Raw genomic sequence first — 25861 nt, forward strand, 5'->3', positions numbered from 1 at the left:
TACGCAGGAATGGCTTTTAGGGCATTGAGTTGTCAGAGCAATATCATGCAGTACCCCAGAGGCAGACTTCCCTCAATAACAGCCAGGAAGTGCTTTTTATGAGGAATGTGGGTGTACCACTCGGCTTGATGATCACACTCAAGGAGTTATGGTCAAAAATTGATGTCTAAGTGGAAACAAGTGACAAGTGGTGCTCTTCAGGGGTTGGCACTGGTGCTGTTTAACATCTTTGTAGGCTCAAGCACACCTCAGCAAGTTTGCTGACTATACCAAGCTACGTTGTGCAGTCGACACACTGGAGGGAAGGGCTGCCATCAAAGGGAGCCTTGAGAAGCGGGCCAATGTCAACATCATGGAGTTCATTAAAGCTGAGTGCAAGGCCCTGCACCTGGGTCAAGCAAACCCAAGCACAAATACAGGCAGGGCACAAACAGACAGTAGTCTTGAGGAGGAGTTGAGGGTGCTGGTTGATGAGAAGTTCAGCATGAGCTGGAAATCTGTGCTGGCAGCCCAGAAGCCAACTGTATGCTGTACTGCATCAAAAGAAGCATGACCATAAGGTCAAAGGAGGGGTTTCTCCCACTATATGCTGCTCTCACAAGACCCCACCTGGAGTACTTCACCCAACTCTGGAGCCCCTCACAAAAGGACATGGAACTGTTACAGGACAGCCATGAAGGTGATCAGAAGCTAGAGGAGGAAATTTTTCCCCATGAGGGTGCTGAGGCACTGGAACTGGTTGCCCAGAGCTGTAGAGCCTCCAAGTCTGGAAGTGTTCAAAGCCAAGCTGGATAGGACCAACTTTCCCTAAGCTACACTGTGTCAATATCAGAACTGGAACTGGATTATTTTTTTAATGTATCTAAGTCTCACCTAGAGCTGTCTTATCAACTGCAGGAAGAAAAACTTGAGTTTCAATTTAGATTTAATAAAAGAGATTGTCTTGTCAGTTCTGAAATGATTTTAGATGTAAGGATCTTTTGTTTCTGAATCCCTTTTTTAGCTTGCGTATGTAACTACATATTGACTATTCTGTGGTTAATTGTCTATGTAATTATGACCTAATTGTTTCTCATATTGATTTGGCAACAGACATTTAAGTTGCTGTTCCTTCAAATTTCCATGAACTAAATTGCACAACAAAGATCATAGAATCATAGAATTATTTCAGTTGGAAAAGATCATCAAGTCCGACCACTGTCTAACTCCACCAAGTCTGGCACTAAACCATGTCCCTTAGCACCACATATGTGCATTTTTTAAACACCTCCAGGGATGCTGATTCCACACACCCCATGGGGGGGGCTGTTCCAGTGTTTGATAAACGTTTTAGTGAAAAGGATTTTTCTAATCTCCAATCTAACCCTCCCCTGGTGCAGCGTGAGGCCATTTCCTCTCATCCTGTCACTTGTTACTAGGAAGAAGAGAACCTCCTTTTAGTGAGTTCTCCAAGCTAAAAACCCCCATCTGCTTCTCACAAGACTTGTCCTCTGGACCTTTCACCAGTTTCATTGCCCTTCTCTGGATATGCTCCAGCAAGATGTAGAAAAAATAAGGACAAATCTCGGGCATCTCTTCCTGCATGTTTAAGAACAGTCTTTGTTTCACTGCGTGTAGCTGTCTGACAACGTGCTTGCATTTCAGTGTCGCTGTGGTGACACGTTTTGTTGTTCATGGGATGTATTATCTGCTTCTGTACACTCAGATAAAAAGTGAAAGGGATGTGGAGTAAAACCTGTCCTGTGGGAATAGCTGATATTGATTTCCTGGTAGAGGTGGAATTTAAGTAAAGGTCAAATAAAATTGTACTGGCATCCACACCAGGGACAGCTGAAATGGGACTGAGAGCTGCTTCTCTTTAGATTTTATATTGCTGGTGAGAAGATAGGAGAAAGGCAAAATTGATCAAAAATTAAACAGTAACCAAATCTCAGCCTTCAGTCTTCTTCTTTTATCCCCTTCAGATACTGTGTGAGTTAAGGCTACCACACTGCACAGAACTGATGCTTAAAAGCAAAGAGTAGGTCTCTTGCTCTGTGTTTAGTATTTGTCTTTGATTCCTGGACAGAAATTCACAAATTGTTACTGAGAAATGCATTTGACTCTCAAACTTTGTAGCTTATAATGTCTACAATCTCCTGTCATTGTTCTGAGCATGGTTTTTTCCCAGCCTTTTTTTCCCCTGCACTGTAAACTGATGAATGGGCTTGAAAATAAGACTGTTTAGGATGGATAAACGTCATATGTGGGGTTTCCCTCCCCTGCTTCAGAAATGATCTGGATGGTTCTGGCACTTGGTGCCATGGTCTAGTCACGAGGTCTTGGTGACAGGTTGGACTCGATGATCTTTGAGGTCTCTTCCAACCTTTACTGTGATACTGTGTTTTTGGTAGCCTTGAAAGGTATGTAATTTAATGTAAAATATTTTCTCAAATATGACAGGAGCTGCTGTTTGGCAAAGGAAATCTTGCCCTCTTTTGTAGCACGGCCAGGGCTTCAAAATACCCCCAAGCTTTTGGTGGTTGGAGCAACTGCTTACCTTTTGCAGTTTTGCCAAATCTTTCAAGACTGAGAGGCATGGGGCTGTTTATCCTCAAGAACAGCAGACTGGGAAGGAGTCTTCTCAGTGCACATCAGTAGCTAAAGGATGACTGTGTCAAGAGGTTGGGGTCAGATATTTTTCAGTGGTGCCCAGCAGTAGGATGAGATGGGCACAAATTGGAACCCAGGAGGTTCCATCTGAACAGGAGGAAAAAGCTTCTTTCCTGTGGGGGTGATGAAGCCCTGGAGCAGGCTGCCCAGGGAGATTGTGAAGTCTCCGTCTCTGGAAATATTCCAAACCCACCTGGATGTGATCCAGGGTAACCTACTGTGGATCACACTGGTTTAGCATGGGAGTGGAACTAGATGATCCCCAGAGGTCCCTTCCAACCCCTGTGATTCTCTGTGATTCAGGATGACATTTATGGCTTCTTTTCTTTGCCATTATCAAATGCTATTAGTGGTAATTAAAGGAGATAAAAAGCCTATGCAAGCATCCTGAGAGAAGGGTCAGGAGTTTAAAGCAGCTGGTTGAGCGCGTAGAAAACCAACCTATAATTTCATCCATGCATCTCTCATTGATCTGTTTGTTTGGGCTGCTGAAAACCCAAGCTATAATGATCAACATGATGTGTTGTACTAGCTGCATCTTCCACATATGAACTGGATGAGTTTGTTGTGTTTTTTTAAACTGGCATTGATATGTAAGTCTGAAATCTAAAGTGTCTGGCTCTCGATCAAAGAAAGTGTGTACAAACTTCATCTAATAGATTGAGCATAGTCTTAGGAAGTGGACATTTTTACAAGTACTTTGTGTATTTTCTTTTGTTAGGTGTGTTGTAAAAGGTTGTGTTTCGATGATGTGTTGGATCTCAGTTGTCTTTATTAAGACAACAGGTTTTATTTTTTTTAGCTGCTAAAAAGCCAAACCTCCTCCCTCTTTATGCAGTACTCAATTTCTAGCCTCATCAGCACTGAAGACAGTGAGACCATCACTTTCCTGGTCCTGCTTACCACACTATTGCTGAAACAGGCCAGGATGCTGTTGGTCTTTATGGCCATGTGGGTATGCTGCTGGCTCTCTACTCTAGCTTTCCAGCCACTCTTACCCAAGCCTGGAGTTGCATGGAGCTTTTGTGACCCAAATGGGTTACACAGTATTTGTCTGGGTTGTTGAATCTCAGACCTTCCAACCTTAGTGATACTGTGAAACTGTGATACAATTGGCTTTGGCTTATTGATCCAGACTGTTAAGATCCCTCTGTAGAATCTTCCTATCTTCCAGCAGATCAACAGCTTAGTGTCCTTCCCTGTTTAGTGTCATCTGCAAACTTACTGCAGGTGCCCTCTATCCTCTCATCCAGATTATTGATAAAGATATTAAAGAGAACTGGCTTCAGTACTGAGCTCTGGGGAATACCTCTTGTGACCAGCTGCCAACTGGATTTAACTCCATTCAACACTCTTTGGGCCTGGCCATCAAACCAGTTTTTTTACCCAGCAAAACATCTACCCATCCAAGGCATGAGCAGCCAGTTGCTTCAGGAGGATGCTGTGGGACACAGTGTCAAATGCTTTAGTAAATCTGGATAAACAGCATCCACAGCCTTTCCCTTGTCCACTAGGTGCGTCACCTTTGTCATAGAAGGAGGTTCGGTTTGTCAAGCAGGACCTGCCCTTCATGAATCCCTGCTGACTGGGCTGGATCAGGTGACGCATAATGGCACTCAACATAATCTGCTCCATGGTAGACTAGATATGTGATGAGTAGAGGGCAGATGTGAAAGCTTCTGACTCCAAGATTTGGCTCTCCTCACTGGAACAGGTTTGAGAAAGGCAGAGAACTAACATAAGGGAGGAGGAGATAAGCACTCTCTTGCCCATATTAGCTGTACTTTAGATTATTTTTTTCCCCTCTAAACCTTTAATTTTGACAGAGATTGGTAAGAAAGAGGTGGCAGAGCCATGCATGTGCCTTTTTCTTCTGTTGAAACGTTTGACTCTAGCATATGCTTATTCATCCTGGTGTTTTCACTTACAGATTGCTAATAATTTGTAGCTGAACAAACCATTGTCTGTATTGCTCTTGCCTTGAACTTGATGGATTGGAGCTTAGCAAATAAGCCTGCGGTGTTAGAAGGTCCTGTTAGGGTTTTCTGTTTAGTGTCCTTTTTTTGTTGTTGTTGTTTGTTTGCCTCCTGAGCTAAGATAAATTTTTCAGGGCCTGCTCAGATGTCCTCTGAGAGCAGGCTGTGATTATGGCTTTGGAAATAGTTGTGCATTTATTTAGCCCAGCGTGCTAAGAGCAGAGCAGCTCCTGTGCGCAGCTCTGTCCAGCCTGTGGTGAATGGCAGGGTCCCTCCAGCAAAGTTACAGCCTCCTTGCCCAGAGGTCCTCTACATCACATTGCTTTCTGAAAGCTGGAAATGATATAAAAATAAACCAAACAACCCTCCCACCCCTTTCCCTCTATAGTCAACATCATTACCTCCTTGTTGTTACAGCCAGGCGCTTAATTAGTCCATGCAAACAGCCCTACTTTGATTAGGCTTGAAGTGTGTTAACACAACAGTGCTGCTCCTGCTCTTGCTGTGCTTTTTTCTTTGGAGGATGTTCAGATGTCAGATCCATCCATTGTGGTTACAACTTGCTAAACACGTTAAGGAAGAGAGAAAAATGGTAAGTTCTAGATTTGGTTTTGTTTGGTTGTTTTTTTCTTCAGAATGGATACTGTTTTGAACACAGCTCCTGTCCTGGATTTCTAACACCAAGTGAGGCAGCAGGAAGGGGAGCATAATTGCGTGAGCCTTAACAGAAATTTGTATTTTAGTCCATAAATGACAGTATTTTAAGTAACTCTTTCCAGTGTTTGAAAACTGAACCTTGGGAAGTGGATGCTTCTCAGAACTCAAGCAATCTGTTGTACTCCTGGTGGCAGCGATTAAGTAAACACTGAAATGTTGCAGTAAAAAGAAAGCAGCAGCATAAACCCAAATAAGTGGCATTGGAACTTTCAGAAGTACCTGCTCTGGGCAATCATCAGATGTGCAAATTCTGATGAGTAAGATGCCACCTGTTTTTTGTTTACTAGCAGGAAATTGTAGGTACTGAATTAGTTATTGCAAGCAGTGTCTCACAGATTTCAGTGTGATAAAGCAGAGCTACTAGAAATCAAGGAAAATGAGGTCATGTAAGAAAGAGCTGAGGGTGTGGTATATAAGATAATTCCGTATTATGGCTGTAGTTTCCACTTCAGAAACCAATGATGTCACTTTGAGTCTTAATTCCATGTGCACAGACATTGTCTGCCTTAAACACCTGTAATTGCTGCACATAGGACCATGTTTCATGTAGTCAAGGGCACAAGGAGGTTTTTTTCCAAAGTGTTAGGCTTGTTTGAGATGCTGAATGTTCACAGTCTTTGCTCTTCCCAAAGTTAAGGCCTGAACCTTCTGACAAGGAGTTTTTTAGGTTATTGGTTAAAACTGTTAATTTTTTTCCACACAGACCTCCAACACTTTCCTCTCTAAGTACCTCTTCAAAGGCAGATATGCAGCTGTTGTTGTTTGCTTTGTCTTGGGGGTAGATGAGCAGCAGTGCCTTCCCCTTCCCAGCCAAGCTCTGACCACTGTTTGTGTTCCTTATGAGTATGGAGCACCACATCTTGTAGAAATTGCCTTTCTTAGGTGATCCATTAGCAAGAATGGTGATCAAGTGATGTGAACATCATCATTTATTCCACCTTCGGCTTTAAGAGGGTTTTCTTTGGCTTTTGATGTAGTACTGGAATGTCCTGCAAGCACATTTTTAGGGACTGCTGGGTTGGATGAGTTTTACTAGATAAGTGTTCCAGAATGATGGCAGTTGGAAGGGAGCTCTGGAGATCATCTAGTCTGATACCCCTGCTAAAGCAGGTTGCCCAGGGTTTTGTCCAGGTGAGTTTGGAATCTCTCCAGAAAAGGAGACTCCACAACCTCCCGAGGAAGCCTCTCTCAGTCCTCTGGTACTCTCACAGGAAAGAATTTTTTCCTCATGTTCAGCTGGAACCTCCTGGGTTCCAGTTTGTGCCCATTACCCCTTGTCTGAGCACCACTGAGAAGAGTCTGGCCCTGTCCTCTTGACACCTGCCCTCAGGCTGTTAGTCAGCGTTGAAAAGATCCCCTCTCAGTCTTCTCCAGACGAAACTTTAGTTTTCTTCCCTCTTTCCATATAGAGGTACACCTAAAGACTTCTTGCTCTTGGTGATTGGTTCTCTTTGATGCTGCCTTTGAGCCTCTTGTACTTGAAGATTCTGCTGTTTCTTGTGCATTTCCCTGCATTCTTGCCCCTCTGTTTACCTTCTCTTTATGTACTGTCCAACTCTGAAATGTGTGAAACAGATAAAGGCATGTGATTAGCCTTGCTATGTGTGCACTGTGCTAACCTTCCTGTTTTATTCTTCCCCATTATCTTTTTTGAGCTTGCTGGGATGAGGCAAGCCTTTATGTGCTGTCTGGCATCCTGCCACTCTGATCCCAGCCACTGAGTTTGGACGCTGCTGTAGTTATCAGTTGTAAATAATTGAGACTTTGATGTTCAGGTCTCTTACTTGACAAGAATTTTGTCTGTAACCCAAAATATAATTGAGAGCAAGCAGAGGCTTTCTTAAATGAAAGGAGGGGTTTATGCCAGAAGTGTGCCATCTGTTTTTTTCTCTCAGTGATAAAGTGTTTGAGACCCTTTATCAAACAGCTCTGTCTGGTGAAGAGGTGTAGGTGCCTTTGTGATCTCAAAAACCTAAGCTTATTTAAGAGGCAAATTCTGATTAGAAAGTCTGCTTCATGTACCAGCTTTCTCTGCAAATTCAATCAAATATTCTTTAGTGATTAAAATGAATAATCTCTCTATCTTTCTATTTCAAACTGTTCTGTAATCAGGCTGAAAAGAACTGACTTCATAATAGCTCTGCCTGTGCACATCATAAGTTTCCCTGTAGCTGATTCCCTCCATTCATATGGCTCAGCATCCATTTTATTTGCATATTTCTCCTCTGTGGTCACTCTGTTATTAAAATTACCTGACTGTCATCTTGTGCTGTGCACTCATCTTGATTTCTTAGTATTTTTTTGATTATGTGGGGTCCTCAACACTGCTCTATTACAAATACCAAATAAGATTGTTCCAGGGAAGCAAGAGAAACACTGTTAAGATGTTTGTTGCTGCTTGAAAAGAGAAAATCCATCTCCACTCTCAGGTTCCAGAAGACAAGCATACCCTAAATACTGATGCCAGAATGAACCTTGTATTGAGTGAACTTGGATATACAAGACTTGAATTTGTATATTCAAGGTGACGTGCTTAGTGGGTGAGGGAAAGGCTGTGAAGGTTGTTTAGCTGAACTTTAGCATGACTTTTGTCACCATATACCACCATTTGCCACAGCACTCTGCTGGAGAAACTGGTTTCTAATGGCTTTGAGGAGTGCATGCTTTGCTGGATAAAAAAATTGGCTGGGTGGCCAGGCCCAAAGAGTGGTGGTGGAGTTAGCTCCAGCTGTCAGCCAGTCATAAGTGGTTCTCCCCAGGGCTCAGTACTCTTCTCTTTAATATTTCTTTAATATCTTGGGTGGGAGTGTTGATCTGTTTGAGGGCAGGAAGGCTCTGCTGAGGGATCTGGACAGGCTTGATTTATGGGCTGAAGCCAAAGTGTTGAGGTTTAACAACGCCAAGTGGGTCACAACTAACTTATAAATGCTCCAGGCTCGGGACAGCGTGGCTGGAAAGTGTCTGGCAGAAAAGGACCTGGGAGTGTTGGTTGACAGCCAGCTGAAAATGATCCTGCAGTGTGCCCAGGTGGCCAAAAATGCCAAAAGCATCCTGGCTTGGATCAGCAGTGCTGTGGCCAGCAGCACTAGGGCAGTGATGGTTCCCCTGTATGCAGTGCTGGTGAGGCTGCACCACAAATACGGGGTTCAGTTTTGGGCCCTTCACTACAAGGGCATTGAGACATTGGAGGGCAGTGAAGGTGGTGAAGGGTCCAGAGCATAAGTCTTGTGAGCTGTGGCTGAGGGAGCTGAGACTGTTAAGCCTGGAGAAAAGGAGGCTCAGGGGAGACCTTTTCTTTCTCTACAGCTTCCTGGGAGATTGTAGTGAAGTAGGGGTCAGTCTCTTCTCCCAAGGAGCAAGTGGTAGGACAAGAGGAAATGGCCTCAAGTTGCATTAGGGAAGGTTAAGGCTGGATATTAGGAAACATTTATCCTCTGAAGGTGTTGTCAAGCACTTGAACAGGCCGTCCAGGGCAGTGATGAAGTCCCCATCCCTGAAGGGATTTGAAAGAGGTCTATCTGTGATGCTGAGGGACATGCTTTAGTGGTGACCTGTCAATGTTGGGTTAATGGTTGGACTTGATAATCTTAAAGGTGTCTTCTAAACAACAACAAAAAAATCTGCAGTCAAGGACTGAGTTTCTGTTTTCTCAGAACTTTTTCTATTTTGCTTCTCTTGGTCTTCAGTTAGTAGTAATTTTGCTTGTCTTGATCATCATCAAGGTCATCCTAACCTCTTGCATCCAAGTATTCTGAAGTCATTCCCACCAGAGCTCTAGATACAGGCTTTTCAGGCTTGTCTGCCTAGTTAGATAGAGACTGTTCCCTCTTTGTATCTGCCTTGGCTAACATGATGTTCCTGCAGGGTATGTGGCTAGATGTCTTGTTTTTAGAGAGGAAGAGAAGGCAAATCCATCATGGCCATTATCACGGTAACTCACCATACCCTGTTAGTGAGTGTACAGGGCTTTGGAGAAATGAAGTGTAATATGCATGAACTTCTGCAGGAGAATTGACTCGGTACAGTGAGATGTTCTGATATTAAGAAAGAGACCAGAACAACATGTCACCCATTACACTGGTTTTAACAACAAGCATAGCAGAAAATTATTGTCTTTGACCTGAATGTTTTCTAATAGGATTCTGTTGTTTTTGCCTCTGGGCCTTCTGTTTAATACTTGTGTTAAAATAGTAATTTCTAAGGGATGGCAGGAGCTATCAATATCAGAGATGGGCAAATAAGGGAGAAATCTGTGCTCCATAGTAAGCTGTATGTGATCAAGCTGTGCACTTTATTATGGGAAAAATGTGAAGCTGTTTTTCTAGGAATGGTGCAGGATTCTATTCTGAGAAGCAGCGAAATATCTAGAAAATATTTAGAAGTGAAGGCACATTATCATGAGCTTTTCTGTGTGATTCAGCAGCCAAATTATCCTTGACTGTATAAATAGTAGAAAATTGGATGGGAATAGGCAAATCATATCCCATCTGGATATAGTGCTGGTGTGTCTGCAAAGTTTTGGGGTTGTTTTTGGTATCAAAGGCAATAAGAAGAATGCTTAAAAACTGGAGATAGAGCCAAGAAAAGATAGGAAAATGACGTAAGCATCAGAATGTGTGCACTTAATGGACAACACAGAAATCTTCTTGACACCCTGAGGCCTGCTGGAATGGCAAAATGGTGTAGCACAACTAATTTAGAACATTTCCAAAGTGCATTATGGTGATGCTTTGACCAGTTGTCTCTTCCAGTACCTAGGAGAGGTGCTTTTCTGGACCTGGTTTAGGAAGGATGTGGTCTTGTCTGCAGTGACTCTAAGATGTTAGATCTTAAGATTCTGAGAGATGTAAGTAGCAGAATAAAGATGTCAAAATTCAAGATGACTTGAACCTTTCCCAAGGAGCCAAAGGGCAGGATCTCACAGAATGACCAAGGTTGGAAGAGACCTCAAAGATCATCAAGTCCAACCTGTCACCACAGACCTCATGACTAAACCGTGGCACCAAGTGCCATATCCAATCCCCTCTTGAACACTTCCAGCGAGAATACCCTCATGGGTGGATAAAACCAGGTGAGCTTAGCTTACCTACCAGGGCAAGCTCTTCAAGTGGCAAAGACAATATATCCTGGTGTGCAGGAAGCTAAGCAGACACAACAGCTTTGGTTAACTGCTTAATGGAGCAGTCCTGATGGAGCCGAAACATGAAAAAAGGGTGGTGTGCAGAAGGTGGAAGGCAGTATGGGGTACCCAGGATGGAATGGATACAGGCAGGTAGAGAGAGCATTATTATAGAAGTTTGGCTGGAGTTAAAACTTCAAGGCATTCCAAGTCAACAAAAAGACTTCCATAGGTACATTGTCAATGAATGAAGACAGTTGCTGCTGGATGAGGCAGGCAGCACTGTGATGAAAAGGAAAAGGATGAAGGTTGGACTATTCCTTGGCCTTGGTCTGTATTTTCAAGATCTGCTCTTGGTAGGTGATGATTTGGGATGTTAGTGCCTGTGGCAGGAGATTACATTGGACACCACCACAAAATTGGTCACATGCAAGTCTGTGGAAGGACATGAATAAGGCAACATCATCTCACCTGGAGGAGCTGTGACAATGGAGAGGTCCCCAGTGGCTGAAAATGTCACATATGCCTTCAAGAAAGTGAGAAGAACTACAGGCTGGTAAGCCTTGCCTTAGACCCTAAGAGTGTCTTTGTGGAAGCTTCTTTGATGATCAAGAAAGGTGGCCAGGGGGATTCAGCATGAATTTGTAAGGGCAAAACTGTACCCATCCAACATACTAGAACTGTGGAAAACCACCATGTTTCCAGTGGGAAGATGCAATGAAACCTGGATACTGAAAGGAGGAGATGTAGAAGCAAAGTCATTCTTGAAATAGCCAATCACTGTAAATTGTTACATAAATCACAGATTAATAATAATAATGATGACAAAACCAGACTTGATCTGCAAGTTGGGATCAGATTTAAAAGATAAACTTTCAAATAATCAGTCTAAATATTTCTCCATTACAAAAGTATTAAGCATACATAATTTCTTTTTCTCTGCTGGCTGGCTCTGCAGTCAGCAGGGGCGTCTTCAAGTCAGCAATCCTCCCTAACCTGACCTGGAATGTTTCCAGGGATGGGCCATACACCACCTCTCTGGACAACTTGTTAATACGTGTGTCAGGTCCTGGTTGTGCTTTAAAATAAGAGATATTTTCAATTTGGTTAAAAAACTCTAATCTGTGTCTATCTTGATGTAAATCCAATATTAAGGAGATAACCTTTTATATTCTGTCTCCTCTTTTCAGGTCTCTGCACTCTCACTTGCAACTCACAATTGACTCAGTCAGTGAAGGAAGTGCTGGCCATGCATAGGAAAATGTTGCAGCTAAATGTTAAACACTGACAGATGTATTTTTACCAAACTGAAAATTTAGCTTAGTTGTATGATGCAGCTTTGTACTGCGTAATAATAATTGATACAACTTTTAGGGGTGCTATTTGATAACTCCTTCCATAAAATGAGAGGTTATGTCAATCTAATCAAGCTTTTAATTCATATCCACTGCTGGTACTCTGTGTTTGGCTTCTTAACTCATCATTTGACAATTTGGGCCTGTCTTTAATATTAGTTTTCAAATTAAATGGGCTTGCTCATTTTGCACACAGGAAAAATGTTGAGTATCCAGATGAGTATTTAAAGTCCAAAAGTTGAGAAGAATCAGCAGAAAAGTCAAATTTCTCTTTCTTTATTCAGTAAATGTGGGAGATGTTTTGCGAGAATCATCTTCTGTGGAAGGCTGATTATCGCTGCCAAGGATTAGGACCACTAAACGAGTGATAGATGCTTTCTGTGAACCCCTCTCCTGTCCTGAAGGGAAGAGAAAGGGAATAAGGGGAAGGGACTTGTAGCTTGGAAAAGTAAACCAGCTTTAATGAAAATAATACTAAAATGGAATAGATACAAACAGATGCAAACCAATATCAAACCTAACCCCGTGATTCAGTCGCATCACAATTACTGTTGATGTGGACAGGCACTGGGGAAATCCCAGGCTGGATGCAGACAAGAACCAGGTTCAGGAGCTGGGTTCAGGAACACAGAGATCAAAGGAAAAATGGACAGAGGCCTCCTCAGACACTGGCCATTGAAGAAGGGCCTTGACCCTGGTGATCCCTCAGCTACATGACTATGATGAATGTGGAATGGGATTCCTTGCTCAGTTTAGGGTCACCTGTCCTGTCTGCTCCTACCTACAAGTGCCACCCCATACGCACTGTGCCCCCAGCATGGCACACAAAATGTAGCACCAATCTTGGTCTTCAAAAGGGCAAGTATAAGCAAGAGCCTTTGTGCACCCCAGTCCTTGGCAGTAACTCTAAACATGGAGCATTATCGCTGCTAGCAGCAGCCACTGTCTGTGCAAACAGGATGCTACCTTCAGAAAGTGCCATCGCTGAGAGGACGCTCAACTGAGAAGTGAAATCACTGAACAGAATTAGTTCTGTTCTAGCTCAAACCAGAGCAATCACACACTTCTTTGTTCCCATTAGCTGAAAGGAATCTATAGCTTTATTAAATATGGACCACATGATTCAAGCTTTTATTTTACATTGAGGAAATAAAGGATGACTCTGTGCTCTCTGCTTGCTCACCACAAGTCTCTGGGACTGCTGGGGAGAGCTGGAGCACTTGCAGCTCAGGCTGAGAATGTCTCTTACAGAGGGTGGTGATTTGATGAGGCTTGTGACTTCCCTTGGAAATGCCATTTCTGTAACTTTATGTTTTGAGTTTCTTTTGCTTTTCTGGTTATCATTAAGACATGCTTCTCGGCATGAAATTGGTCAAGATAATTTTATACCATGCTGTAATCCTCTTACTGCTGTTAGTAGCTGTTCTAGCGTAGTGTCTGTTGGTGTTCATTAAATTCAGCATTCTATATCTTGGTCATAAATCTACTTGGAGAGCAGGGATGTGTCATTATTTTGCCTCTCCTTAGTATTTCCAGTCTGATTGCAGGTGCTTAGTATGAGCATGTACTCTCTGGTGTGAGTTTTCTAGTGACCCTTTTTTCTTCTCCCCTCTTTCAGCTAGTATTTCTCTTTAGTTCTTTCAACTCATGTCTTTAAAAGTGGCTGTTTTTCCATTTGATGTCAATGAATCAGACATTGGCAGCGTTTTCTATGACGTGATAAGCAATTGTTCTGTTAGTCTGCCAGATGAGTGAGCCACAAACTTTGAAATGCTTTGGGTTTTGTTGGTTTTGGTTGGTTGGTTTTTTTTGTAAACATGCTTCTTTTGATAGCCATTACAGCCTATCCCTTAAATATCTTGAGTTTTATGTATCTTGCTCAGCACTTGTGAGCCACACCTGGAATGCTGGGTTACTTTTTGGGTCACTCACTCCAAGAAGGACACTGAGGTCCAGGAATGTGTCCAAAGAAGGGAAACGAAGCCACTGAAGGGTCTAGAGCATGAGTCTTGTGAAGAGCAGCTGAGGGAACTGGGGTTGTTTAGCCAGGAGGTTAGGGGCTGTGCCAGGGGAAGTTTAGGCTCAAGGTGAGGAGGAAGTTCTTCACTGAGAGAGTCATTAGCCATTGGAATGGGCTGCCCAGGGAGGTGGTGGAGTCACCATCCCTGGAGGTGTTCAAGAGGGGAATGGAAATGGCACTTGGTGCCATGGTTTAATCATGAGGCCTGTGGTGACAGGTTGGACTTGATGATCTCTGAGGTCTGTTCCAATCTTGGTGATTCTGTGATTCTGTGTGTGATTCTTGCTCTCTGCAGCTCCCTGAATGGAGATTGGAGCAATGCAGGTGTTGGTCTTTTCTCCCAAGTAGCAATTGATAGGGCAAGAGGAAACTGCCTCAAGTTTTGCCAGGGGAGATTTAGGATGGACAGACTGCCCAGGGCAGTGGTGGTGTCTCCATCCTTAGAGGGACTGAAAAACTGTGGGGGATGTGTTACTGAGGCACATGGTGTAATGGTGACCTGGCAGTGCCAGGCTGATGGTTGGACTTGATGATCTTAAAAGTCTTTTCCAACCAAAATGATTCTATGAAGTTACAATTAGTTTTTAACAGTTTGAAAAGGGAGTTAATCTTCTTGCTTGTGATTTTGAGCCATCTTGAGGCTTTTTTCTGGGGTTTCTTTAGGGCTATTTTAGGGAAGTTTGGAGATTTATTTTTTTTTCAGATTGGACCTTTATCATGCTTTAAGGTAGGCTGTGGAACTTTATTCTGATTCAGAGGTTTCCAGCTATGTAGAGCCGGAAATTGGGGAATGAATCTTTATAGAGCACCTAATAAAGAGCTGAAGTTAGTCATCCTGGTGATTTCAGTGTTCACTATTTTTTTTCAGGTACCAGCATAGCTTCTCTCTCTCTCATTCAAGGTGTCCTCTTTTCAGTAACATTTAATATTGACTGAGGTCTTCATCATTTGGAACCATTAAAGAGACTGATACTCCTCTCAAGCAGTGCCTGTTAATGCTGCTCTCATCCCAGTCTGGGAATTATCCAGATTATCTCTGCAGTTTCAAATGCTTTCAAAAGAAGTTTTCTTTTTCCTGCTGTAAATCATTTCTCCTGTGCTGCAGTCCTCTGTTATACAATCACCATATTCTGCAGGAAAGATGGTCAAGATAGAAGATTCCTCTATAAAAAGGAGTGTTATCCTTGCTGATGGTGGTGGAGATTATGGTGATTGATGGTTTCCTTTTATGAACTTCAAGGCTGCTTTGGATTCCTTTTTTCTTTTGTTTTATTCTCTCATAGCTCAGAATCTTGCCTTTTGTCATCCAGTAGTGGATTTTTCTGCTATCTGGAATAATTAATCTTTGTTAGACATCCAGTGATAAATGGGAGACAAAGGGGGAAAAGGGTAACAATGAATTATGTTTCAGCATTAGGCTTCAATGAAGTTGTGAATATGCTGCTTGCTCACAAAAGGCAGTGATTTGTGGAGCTTTTCATGGACAATCCTGTACATTTTGTTGTGAAAATGCACCTGGATCTTGTCCCAGACCCTGCAATTTATCTGTACACCATCAAAATCAATTGTACTGACTATACCAAACTCTCCCTAACTTGAGGTTTCATATTATCACCCAAGTCTGAACAGCATTAAGTGCTCAGGCTCCCTTGAGTTTGTCCACAAACCAAACATTGTTCTCATTCCCTACTCTGACTCTCCCTCTTGCCCAATCTTTGTTTCCAGAAAAGGAGTACTGAAGGCTTAGTTGCTCTAGGAGCAGGTTCCTCACGAGTACTGTTTAGAAGAGCCCTGCAACCCTGTCCCAGTGCAGCTCCTTACCATGCAAAACAAACCCCAGACTCTTATTAGCGTGCATGTTTGTGCATTGTTTCATCCATGCATTGCTGTGAGGTGGAGAGCCCCCAAGCTGCTGAGGGTTTTAACCTGGATTTTAATTCTGCTGGTTACATAAAAACTCTCTCCTGGAAGATGTTGGGTGGCTTGGATGGGTGAATGCTTTGCTAAGAACTAGCTGGATCACCAGGACAAAGGGTGGTGGGGAATGGAGTTAAATCCAGTTTGCAGGTGGTCACAAGGGGAGTTCCCCAGGCCTCAGTGTTGGGGCCAGTTATGTTCAGTATCTTTATCAATGATCTGGATGAGATCAAGGGCACCTCCAGTAAGTTTGTAGATGACACCAAGTTGGACTGGAGTGTTAATCTGTTTGAGGGTAGGGAGGCTCTACAGAGACAGCTGGATAGACTGGATCAATGGGGTGATCTTCAACAAGACCAAGTGCTGGGTCCTGCACTTGGGTCACCACAACCCCATGAATGTTCCAGGCTTGGAGAAGAGTAGCTGCAAACTGCCCAGTGGAAAAGGAATTGAGAGTGCTGGTCAACAGCCAAGTGAATATGAGCCAGTGTGTGCCAGGTGGTCGAGAAGCCCGAGAGCATCCTGGCTTGGATCAGCAATAGCGTGGCAAGCAGGACTAGAGAGGTGATTGTCCTCCTGTACTCAGTACTGATGAGGCCACACCTTGAATACTGGGTTTTGTTTTGGGTCCTTCACTTCCTAGAAAGATTTTTGAGGTGCTGGAGCATGTCCAAAGAAGTGCAGTAAAGCTGGTGCAGGATCTAGAGCACAAGTCTTGTGGGGAGTGGCTGATGGAACAGGATTGTGCAGCCTGGGGAAGAGGAGACTCCGGGGAGATGTTTTCCCTATCTACAAGTCCCTGAAGTGAGGTTGGAGTCAGGTAGAGGTCAGTCTCTTCTCCCAGGTAACAAGTGATAGGACAAGAGGAAACAGCCTCAAGTTGTGCTGGGGAGGTTTAGGTTGGACATGAGGAACAATTTCTTCATGAAAAGGGTTGTCAAGCCCTGGACCAGACTGCCCAGGGAAGTCATCATCCCTGGAGGTATTTAAAAGACATGTAGATATGGTTTAGCAGCAGCATACTTGACATTGGGTTCTTGGTAGGACTTGTAGATCTTAGAATCACAGAATATTAGAGGTTGGAAGGGACCTCCAGAGTTCATTGAGTCCAACCTCCCTGCCAAAGCAGGATCATCTAGAGCAGGCCACACAGGAATGCATTCAGGTGGGTTTTGAAAGTCTCCAGAGAAGGAGACTCCACAACCTCTTTGGGCAGCCTGGTCCAGTGCTCCATCACCCTCACTGTAAAGAATTTTCACCTCATGTTGTGGTGAAATCTTTTATGTTCAAGTTTGTGTCTTCTCTTGTTCCTTGTCTTCTTATTGTGCACCAACAAAAATGAGATTGGCTCCCTCCACTTGACACCCACCCTCAGATATTTATAGACAGTGATGAGATATTGTGGCTATAGAGGCTATGCCTTTACAATTTAGCTGTCTTCTCTTCTCAGGACTGACTGGCCCTAGGTCTCTCAGTCTCTCTTCATAGGGGAGATGCTCAAGTCCCCTAATCATCCTCATGGCTCTCTGTTGGACTCTCTCCAGCAGATCCCTGTCTCTGGAGCTTTTCCAGCGTAGATGATTCTAGGAAGCCCTTCAGAAGTTACCTTCACAATTTGAATAGAGGTATTTGTTTTGCAGGTATTCGGAGCGAAGCCTGACAAAATGCATTGGGATAACGATAGAGACCAGGCCGGATTACTGCCTGAAGCGGCATTTAAGTGACATGTTGTCCTATGGCTGCACCAGGCTGGAGATTGGGGTGCAGAGCGTCTACGAGGACGTGGCCAGGGACACCAACAGGTGAGAAGGAAGCTTCACTGAGAAGCTGAGGTTGGCTGCTTGCTGTGTACTTCATGGAACACTCTTGAGTAGCATGTCTTGACCTCTTTGCTTGAACACCCTTTTAACATGGAGTGTTGAAACGTTCTGCTTATTTTCTTGCTTGTGTGGCTATGTCTGTTGAGAAAAAAACAATAAAGTGCAGTAGCTTCATGAATGTCTTTGTGATACTGTGTAGACTGGGAAATAGTGTGGCCAGCAAGAGCAGGGAAGTCATTGTGCCCCTGTACTCATCACTGGTTAGGCCACACCTTGAGTACTGTGTCCAGTTCTGGGCCCCTCAATTTAAGACAGACACTGAGACACTTGAACATGTCCAGAGAAGTGCAATGAGGCTGAGGAGAAGCCTTGAGCGCAAGCCCTACGAGGAGAGGCTAAGGGAGCTGGGGTTGTTTAGCCTGGAGAAGAGGAGGCTCAGGGGAAACCTCATTGCTCTCTACAACTACCTGAAGGGAGGTTGTAGCTAGGTGAGGGTTGGTCTCTTCTCCCAGGCAACCAGTGCCAGAACAGGAGGACACAGTCTCAAGCTGTGCCAGGGGAAGTTTAGCCTTGAGGTGAGGAGAAAGTTCTTCACAGAAGGAGTGATTGGCCATGGGAATATACTGCCCAGGGAGGTGGTGGAGTCACCATCCCTGGAGGTGTTCAAGAGGGGATTGAACATGGCACTTGAAGCCATGTTTTAGTTAGTCATGAGGTGTTGGGTGACAGGTTGGACTTGATGATCTCTGAGGTCTTTTCCAACCGTATTGATTCTATGATTTTGAGAAAACAGAGTTTTTTGGTATGTTTTGCTTTAAACTTAGTTTCTTTTCCTGTATGGATCATAGAATTGTTTAGGTTGGAAAATGCCTTAAGATCATTGAGTCCAGCCATTAACCCAGCACTGCCAGATCACTAGGCCATGCCATTCAGCACCACGTCTCCAAGGCTTTTAAATCCCTCCACGAGTGTTGACTTCACCACTTCCCTGGGTAGCCTGGTAGCTTGGCAACCCTTTTGGAGAAGAAATTATTCCAAATGTCCAACCTAAACTCCCCTGGCACAGCTTGAGGCCGTTTTCTCTTGTCATGTTGCTTGTTGCTTTGGAGTAGAGACTGACCCCCAGCTCACTCCAGCCTCCTTCCAGGGAGTTTTGTGAAGTGGGCATTGAGTAAATCCAGTGCAGTGCAGCTGGGAGATACTGTACTGGCAAACAGCATGTTCTCTACACCACCTACCTTTTTCTGCTTAGTACTGGGAGAGACTGGCAAGCACAGAGGGAGAGGCATAGCCAGAAACAATGCCTGTTGATAGATTAACCACAGTCATTCTAGGCATAGAGTATCTCTAGGGACTGTAAAATATATTCACAAGAGGCCTGTGATTTATTCCTTGTCATTTTGGACCTGTGGCCAAAAGAACAGTTGTCCTACGTAGGAGAGTGCACAATACATAGCTCATCCTACCCCTTAGAGGCAAGTAAGGCAATCTCTTTTATTTATTGCAAGTCTGATAGTTCTGTTGAGATTTTGAAAGGAGCAATTTTTCTCTTGGGTTCCCCCCTACTCTTGCCACTCATTCAACTTGCTTTCAGTCTTATTGCATATTCCAGTCACCTACCAAAGATGGTTAATAACCCTAATCAAAGGTAACGACAGAGAGATTATGGTTCAATAAGCAAAGCAAATTCCTCTTAATGCCTACCTTAAAGGCAGTAGTGCAAAACTGAATATGTTGGACATTTTGTTTTAGAGACTTGAAGAATCCACAATGAGTTTTCTCCTGTGGGTTTAGCTGTAGTACTGCTGGTGCATGGAAGGGCAGGATGTCACCGCTATGCAGTGGTCAGGCTCCAGGTCTCAGTAGACAGGAAAAGATATTTATTGAGTAGTTCAGGAGTTGAGAGCTAACATTATAGGTGGCTCTTCCCTCCTCTAGATGTCAGAGCTTTCCAGAGGAAAAGATCTATGCTAAGGAACATCACTAGATCTCACTCTTTACTGGGTGTATTCATTTACAGTTAGTTCTGACACATTGTAAACTTAATTAATTTCTCTTCAGCTTTAAAAATCTTTTCAGCTCAAATTTTTTGAAGGTCTCTTTATCCGAGGGGGAACTTTAAAACTTCAGCTCTCACTTTAGTTTTCCTCCAGTTTTGTCTGTCACATCAGAGCTGCTGCCATAAGTCGTTCAAAGCTCTACGTCACTTTTGTCTGGTGTGTTTGCTGATGAACCCTTCCTTTCCTGCTGATGAATCAGTAGAACAGTGTGGTAGTATCCTGACTTGATTTCATCAGAATTAATCCTGTATAGAGTGATAGTTTCAAAGGGGTTTTTTTGGTACTTTTCAAAGCTGCTTGCAGAATTCCTCTAAGGCTTTGCCGCAAGCTGTCTCAGCGCGGGGAGAATGCAGGCTGTTGATCCAAATAGCTCCCTTAACCTTTTTAGAACAATGAATTGGAATGTTCTTGTACAGAAGAGTGATTCAAGTTTCTCTTTCCTTTGAAATGACCTCATTTTGCTGCTGTTGTTCCACTTTGTGGGGGATGTGTTTTGACTTTATACTTTTAATATTTTGCTTGTAGCAAAATGTCAGATTACAACCAATTAGGCTAACTGTTTGGAAATTACTTTCTATTATGTTCCACAAGTCATTAGTGAGGTTTTTGAGTGCTTTTGGTGGCTGTGAGGCAGAAAAATATTCAAGAACAGATCTGGGCATCAAATAATCAAGTTATTGATGCAGCTCAAATTCCACTTCTAATAAGAAAATAATTTTTATTTATGAAGCAAGTCTTCATTTACTTCCCTCAGGCTACTCAAGGTCTTGAGTAATACTGTCCTTGAACAGTCTCAGAAAAACACCATAATACTTCTGAAAAATAATAATATATAAAACTGTAGTCAAAAAAGTACATGTAGGCATTGAGTGGAGGCAGAATCTTCCAGGAGGAAGGAAGGAAGAGGTCCTTAAAACAAGGTAAGTAGCTGTCTGGTTTGGCTGACATTAGGTCTTGGCAGAAAGCTAAGAACTAAAGATGCCCAGATGGCATTAGATTTCCGTCCGAAGGCTTGTGGAGGAGAAGAGTCATCTGCTGAGCTAACCTGTTGGAAAGGAATGCCAAAAGATGGGGTGAATTGGTGTGAAAGTGTGATGGGAAGAAAATGAGGACTGGAAAGGGAAGAAGGTAGCAGATACTGAGAGGATGGAAATTTCCAGAAATGTCAACAAGAACCCTCCCAGCTGGGGAAGAGCAAAAACAAGGACTTGGTGAATACTGATCACATGTGGTGGTCACAGCTACCACCTGGTACCTGTCTGCAGTGAGAGTGATTGCTGTTGTGGAGACAGAAGGTGGCTCCTGAGCCATGGAGGTGGAAGGGAAGTGGAGTGCGTTTGTGGTTCATGATTTATGTGGGATTCAGTCTTTGTTTCTGCCATTTTGGGTGCTCCCAGTCTCTCCAAGCTTCTGCAGAGAAAGTCTGAGTTAATTTGGTTTGATGTTGGTGAAGAAGAACATGAAATCCTTCAATAGTTCTCATCTAACCTGTGTTTTGGAGGTTTGGCACCTCTCAGAAGTTGAGAAGAGTTTGTGTTTCTCTAAAAGGAGTTCTCAAGAGTTTGGCAAGCATGTAGCTCTGTGATTTTTCTAGCCAGCTGATTTTACCCATCTTGTCGTCTTCCTTTGCTTTTGTTTCTGCTTGTGCTACAGTTCGATTACACACAGTCTTCAGTGCAGTGTGTCCTAGCTTGTGCTGTGGCATCAGCTTGTGTCATTACTTTGCAAATTGAATTTCAGCAGCTTTCCAGAGATTTCCCAGGCAACAATTTGAATAGCTGCAAGCTTTGGTGTAGAAGTAGTAAACTAGACTACTCGAAACCCCTAGAGTAGTTTATTAGTAGCCATGTTCCAAACTCAACCCTTCTCACTTCCTAGGCAATAATCTCAGTTAAAGGTGTCACATTGTGTCATCTTCTGTGTGATCCTGAATCTCTTCTCTCTCTTGCCAGAGGTCACACCGTGAAGGCTGTGTGTGAGTCCTTTCACTTAGCCAAGGATGCCGGGTTTAAAGTGGTGGCACACATGATGCCTGATCTACCAAACGTGGGCCTTGAAAGGGACATGGACCAGTTTGTTGTGAGTATGGCTTGAAATAACCCAAAATTTCTGGTGCAATCCAACCTTTTTTTCTTTTTAATCTAATGCTACTTCTCTTTCTTAGCTCAGCTATTAATTATGATCCAGGCCAGATTTTCTTAAGGACAAATAATTTAAAATTCATTTTAGAAGGTGGAGGGTGAGAAAGATTTGTTGAACTACTTCATCCAGAAAATTGTATCTTTGCCTCATGAAAGCCTGAGTCACTCAGGTCTCAGTGGAATATAGCTCTTCTGATATTAACTAGGCCTCTTACTTTTTTTTCCAAAGTGGCTTTTTTCCTTTGGATTTAGGGTAATACATGATTGAAAGTTAAAAGCATACTATCTGAAAGGTAATTAATTGCAGAGTGGAGTGTATAGGTGTATTATTGAGCACATCTCTTCTTGGCTGACTGCTGTTCAATATCTTTATCTATGATGTGGAAGGAAACACAGAATTATTGCTAGAAAAATGGAAGTGAGGAATAAAGAGCAAATGGTAAACAGCATAGAGAATTAACCACTTTCATTTACTAGTGTGGTAGGTTTATTTTATATTTTTGTTACTATTTCTTTTTTTTTTTTTTAACTAAAAATTAGTAATCTTTTAAAACAGTACAGAGATTGCAGTCAAGACAAGACAAAGGTATTCAGAATTGCATTCAGAAAAGTATGACCAGAAGGTCAAGGGAGATTGTCCTCCCTCTCTATTCTGTCCTAGTCAGGCCACATCTTGAGTTGTGGGTCCAGTTTTGGGCGCCACAGTTTGAGATAAGGAGCTGCTAGAGAAAGTCTAAGAGATGCTATGAAGATGCTGGGGAGATTGGAGCATCTTTCTGATGAGGAAAGGATGAGAGACATGAGACTGTTTAGCCTGGAGAAGAGCAGACTGAGAGGGGATCTTTTCAGTGGTTATCAATAACTAAAGGACAGGGGTCAACCAGATGAGGACAGACTCTTTTCAGTGGTGTCCTGTGACAGGACAAGGGGCAACATGCACAAACTGGAACCCGGGAGGTTCCATCTGACTGCAAGGAAGAACTTCTTTCCTGTGAGTGTGCCACAGCGCTGAAGCAGGCTGCCCAGAGATGTTATGCAGATTCCAAACCCTGGACATTGCAATCCTGGGCAACCTGCTGTGGGTAACCCTTCCAACTTCCACCTTGCTGGGATTCTGTAAACCAGTTGACCTTCTCTGCTCTATTTTATCGCTCAACAATTTCCCCAGCTTTCTTTTAATCCCCCCTCTCACGATCTCAGCCTTGTCAACATTTTCTGTCTCCTCTTCCTGAAAACTTCATCTTCTGTTTCTGCAGAAATCATCATTAATAAATGGACAAAATACAGCATGGCATTACCTCTTCCCCTAACAAGGTGGTGAGCCTGCTGGCATGCAGAAACTGGAGGCAGCTCATCATCCACTGAATTTAAACCTTTTAAATGGACTCTTCAGTTCTCCTCCAGTGGAACAGGAGCAACTCCAACTCTGACAGTGGGAGCCATTTACCATGAATAAGCAGTGAAGAATAATAATCACTAAATACTTCCTACAGAAGCTTGTAATTCTGCCTTAATCCTCCCTCTTCAGTTTTACATCTTGCAAATACTTCAGATGGCTGTCTCCTCTTTGCTGGGTCTTACCCAAGGTTAGCTCTTCAGACATTTTTGTCAGTATTGCTTTTTTTCCCCACCATAAATTGTCTCCAGCCTAAGACAATTTCACTAATGATAGGCCTGTAAAGAACACAAAACTCCAGCTGCAGCTTCATGAGGTGTTGAGTAAGGAGTCAGATTTTGCAGTACCTTTCATCACTGGTGATTATGGAAGCACAGCTAATATGGTGTGCACTCTCTACCTTCTTCAGCATCGTCATAATAATATAATAATACAGGAAAACCAGAGTCTGGGACAGGAGTTTTGAGGTAACTTTCAGTGCTCTCACTGATTTTAACCTCTAGTTTTGTGCACATGACTTTGCTCCAGCCTCTTGCTTTGCCATATGAACAGAATCACAGAGCCACAGAATGTTAGGGGTTGGAAAGGACCTCCAGACATCAAGTCCAACCTTCCTGATGAATCAGGATCACCTAGGGCAGGCTGCACAGGAATGCATCCAGGTGAGTTTTGAAAGTCTCCAGTGAAAGAGATTCCACAGCCTCTCTGGGCAGCCTGTTCCAATGCTCTGTCTCCCTCACCATAAAGAAGTTCTCCTCATGTTGAGGTGGACTCTTCTGTGTTCCAGCTTGTACCTGTTGTTCCTTGTCCTATCACTGGGCACCACCGAAAAAGAGACCATCACCTTTGTCTTGACACCCACCCCTCAGATATTTGTAGATGTTGGTAAGATCCCCTCACAGCTTTCTCTTCTCAGACTAAACAGCCCCAGTTCTCTCAGTCTTTCTTCATCGGAGAGATGTTCAAGTCCCTTAATCATCCTTGCAGGTCTCCACTGGACTGTCTCCAGTAGATCCCTGTCTCTATTGTATTGGGGAAGCCAAAATTTGACACAGTATTCCTGATGTGATCTCACCAAGGCAGACTTGAGGGGGAGAACCTCCCTGGACCTGATGGACACACTCTTCTTAATGCTTCCTAGGATTCAGTCTCAAAAACATAATATTCCTTAGTGCTATGTTAATTTTATGAAGAGCGCAAGGAACTCTGCACAAAATGTCTTAGAAAAAACACCTACTGCAGGTTTCAGAATTTCCTTCATGTACTGTACAGCTACATCTTCAATTGCTTCTCTCTAGACATGCCTATTTGCGGTGTCCCAGGATAAACCGTTGCTTTCTGCCTGTGCTTCTGATCAATGTATCCCACTGTATTCATAACCTTTTAGTTCCAGAAAACATCTAGCCTGATCTTGCACAGAAATATACCTGATTCTCAGAATCACAAAATGGTAGGAGTTGGAAAGGAGCTCTGGAGATCATCTAGGCCAAGTCCCCTGCCAAAGCAGGGTCACCTAGAGCAGGTTGTGCAGGATTGTGGCCAAGCAGGTTTGGAATGTCTCCAGAGAAGGAGACTCCACAACCTGTCTGGGCAGTCTGGTTCAGAGATCTGGCAACCTCACAGGAATGAAGTTTTTCCTTATGTTCAAGTGGAACTTGCTGTGCTCCAGCTTGTGCCCGTTGTCTTTTGACCTGTTGTTGGGCACCTCTGAAAAGACACTCACCTAAATTTAGCCTGTGTCTTCCAGAGAAGTCTCTTGGCTTTAGGAGCTGGGGAAACCAGTTTTGATGGTGAGCCACCTGTGGAACATGGCAGGAGGGAATTTGTGGTGGGTATGGATGGGAAAATTGGTAGTAAATGAGAATTAGACTTAGAATTAGAATTAGAGAATTAGTAAATGAGAATTAGAATGAAGAAAATTTTCAAGTTAAAAAAGGAATAGTTAGGAGAACATCAGATTTTTATGTTCAAGAGCTGGAATTGGTAAAACAGGCTAGTTGCAGAGCAAGGAAAAGAAATGCTAAGCAGGGGAAGGGAAAATCTAGGTGAGAGTATAGAGGGAGAATTCAAGAACACAGAGAGGCTGGTGGGGTGAAGACCAGCTGAGTGACAGCCCTGATAATGAGTTCAGAAGTTTGAAGCAGGACTCACAGATCAAATGAAGATTTGATGCCAGTGAGCATATAGATGAGGGGTTGGAGGATGAGTAATCAGTGTGGAGGATGAATGTAAATGCTGCAGCAAGAAAAATGAGAGTTGGGGAGATGGGCTGGTGGGGAAGAGGTGACAGATCACATCGATGTGGTGAAGAATTAGGCCTGTGTAGTTTTAAAGAGAAGGAAGTATGGGAAAGGAGGGTAGAAGGAATCAAAAAAGCCTGTGTTAGAGAAGTGCACAGGATCCTCACTACCATCTGAGACCAGACAGCAGACAAAAAGACCGGTGTGAAAGAGGCAGCTGTGGAGCTGATGCTTGGCTAAGTGATTGCTGTGCCTTTCAGAAAATGGAGCTGCGGGGAACAAGAGTAGAGAGGTTGTGGATCACTGTGACATGTTTCAAGATGGAATGGTAAACAGCTATCCTCTTCCTTTTACCTTCTCTTCTGCCTTTCTCATCCTTTCTTAAATGCTTTATAATTTATTTGGAAAAGATCTTTTGTCTTGAATAGGAGAGAATCAAGGGTAAAAA

The 25861-nt window shown here is 43.3% G+C and overlaps 1 protein-coding gene across 1 annotated transcript in view; it reads left to right on the forward strand.

Annotated features, from left to right (window-relative positions):
* Positions 1 to 25861, forward strand: part of ELP3 (elongator acetyltransferase complex subunit 3) — a 110236-nt gene that overhangs the window by 26144 nt on the left and 58231 nt on the right. Inside the window, exons 8-9 of the mRNA XM_054179754.1 lie at positions 17397 to 17558; positions 21589 to 21715. Coding sequence (XP_054035729.1) covers positions 17397 to 17558; positions 21589 to 21715 — 289 coding nt within the window. The remainder of the gene's footprint in view (positions 1 to 17396; positions 17559 to 21588; positions 21716 to 25861) is intronic.

This window comes from Dryobates pubescens, chromosome 3, assembly GCF_014839835.1.
Source record: "Dryobates pubescens isolate bDryPub1 chromosome 3, bDryPub1.pri, whole genome shotgun sequence".
Lineage (NCBI taxonomy): Eukaryota > Metazoa > Chordata > Aves > Piciformes > Picidae > Dryobates > Dryobates pubescens.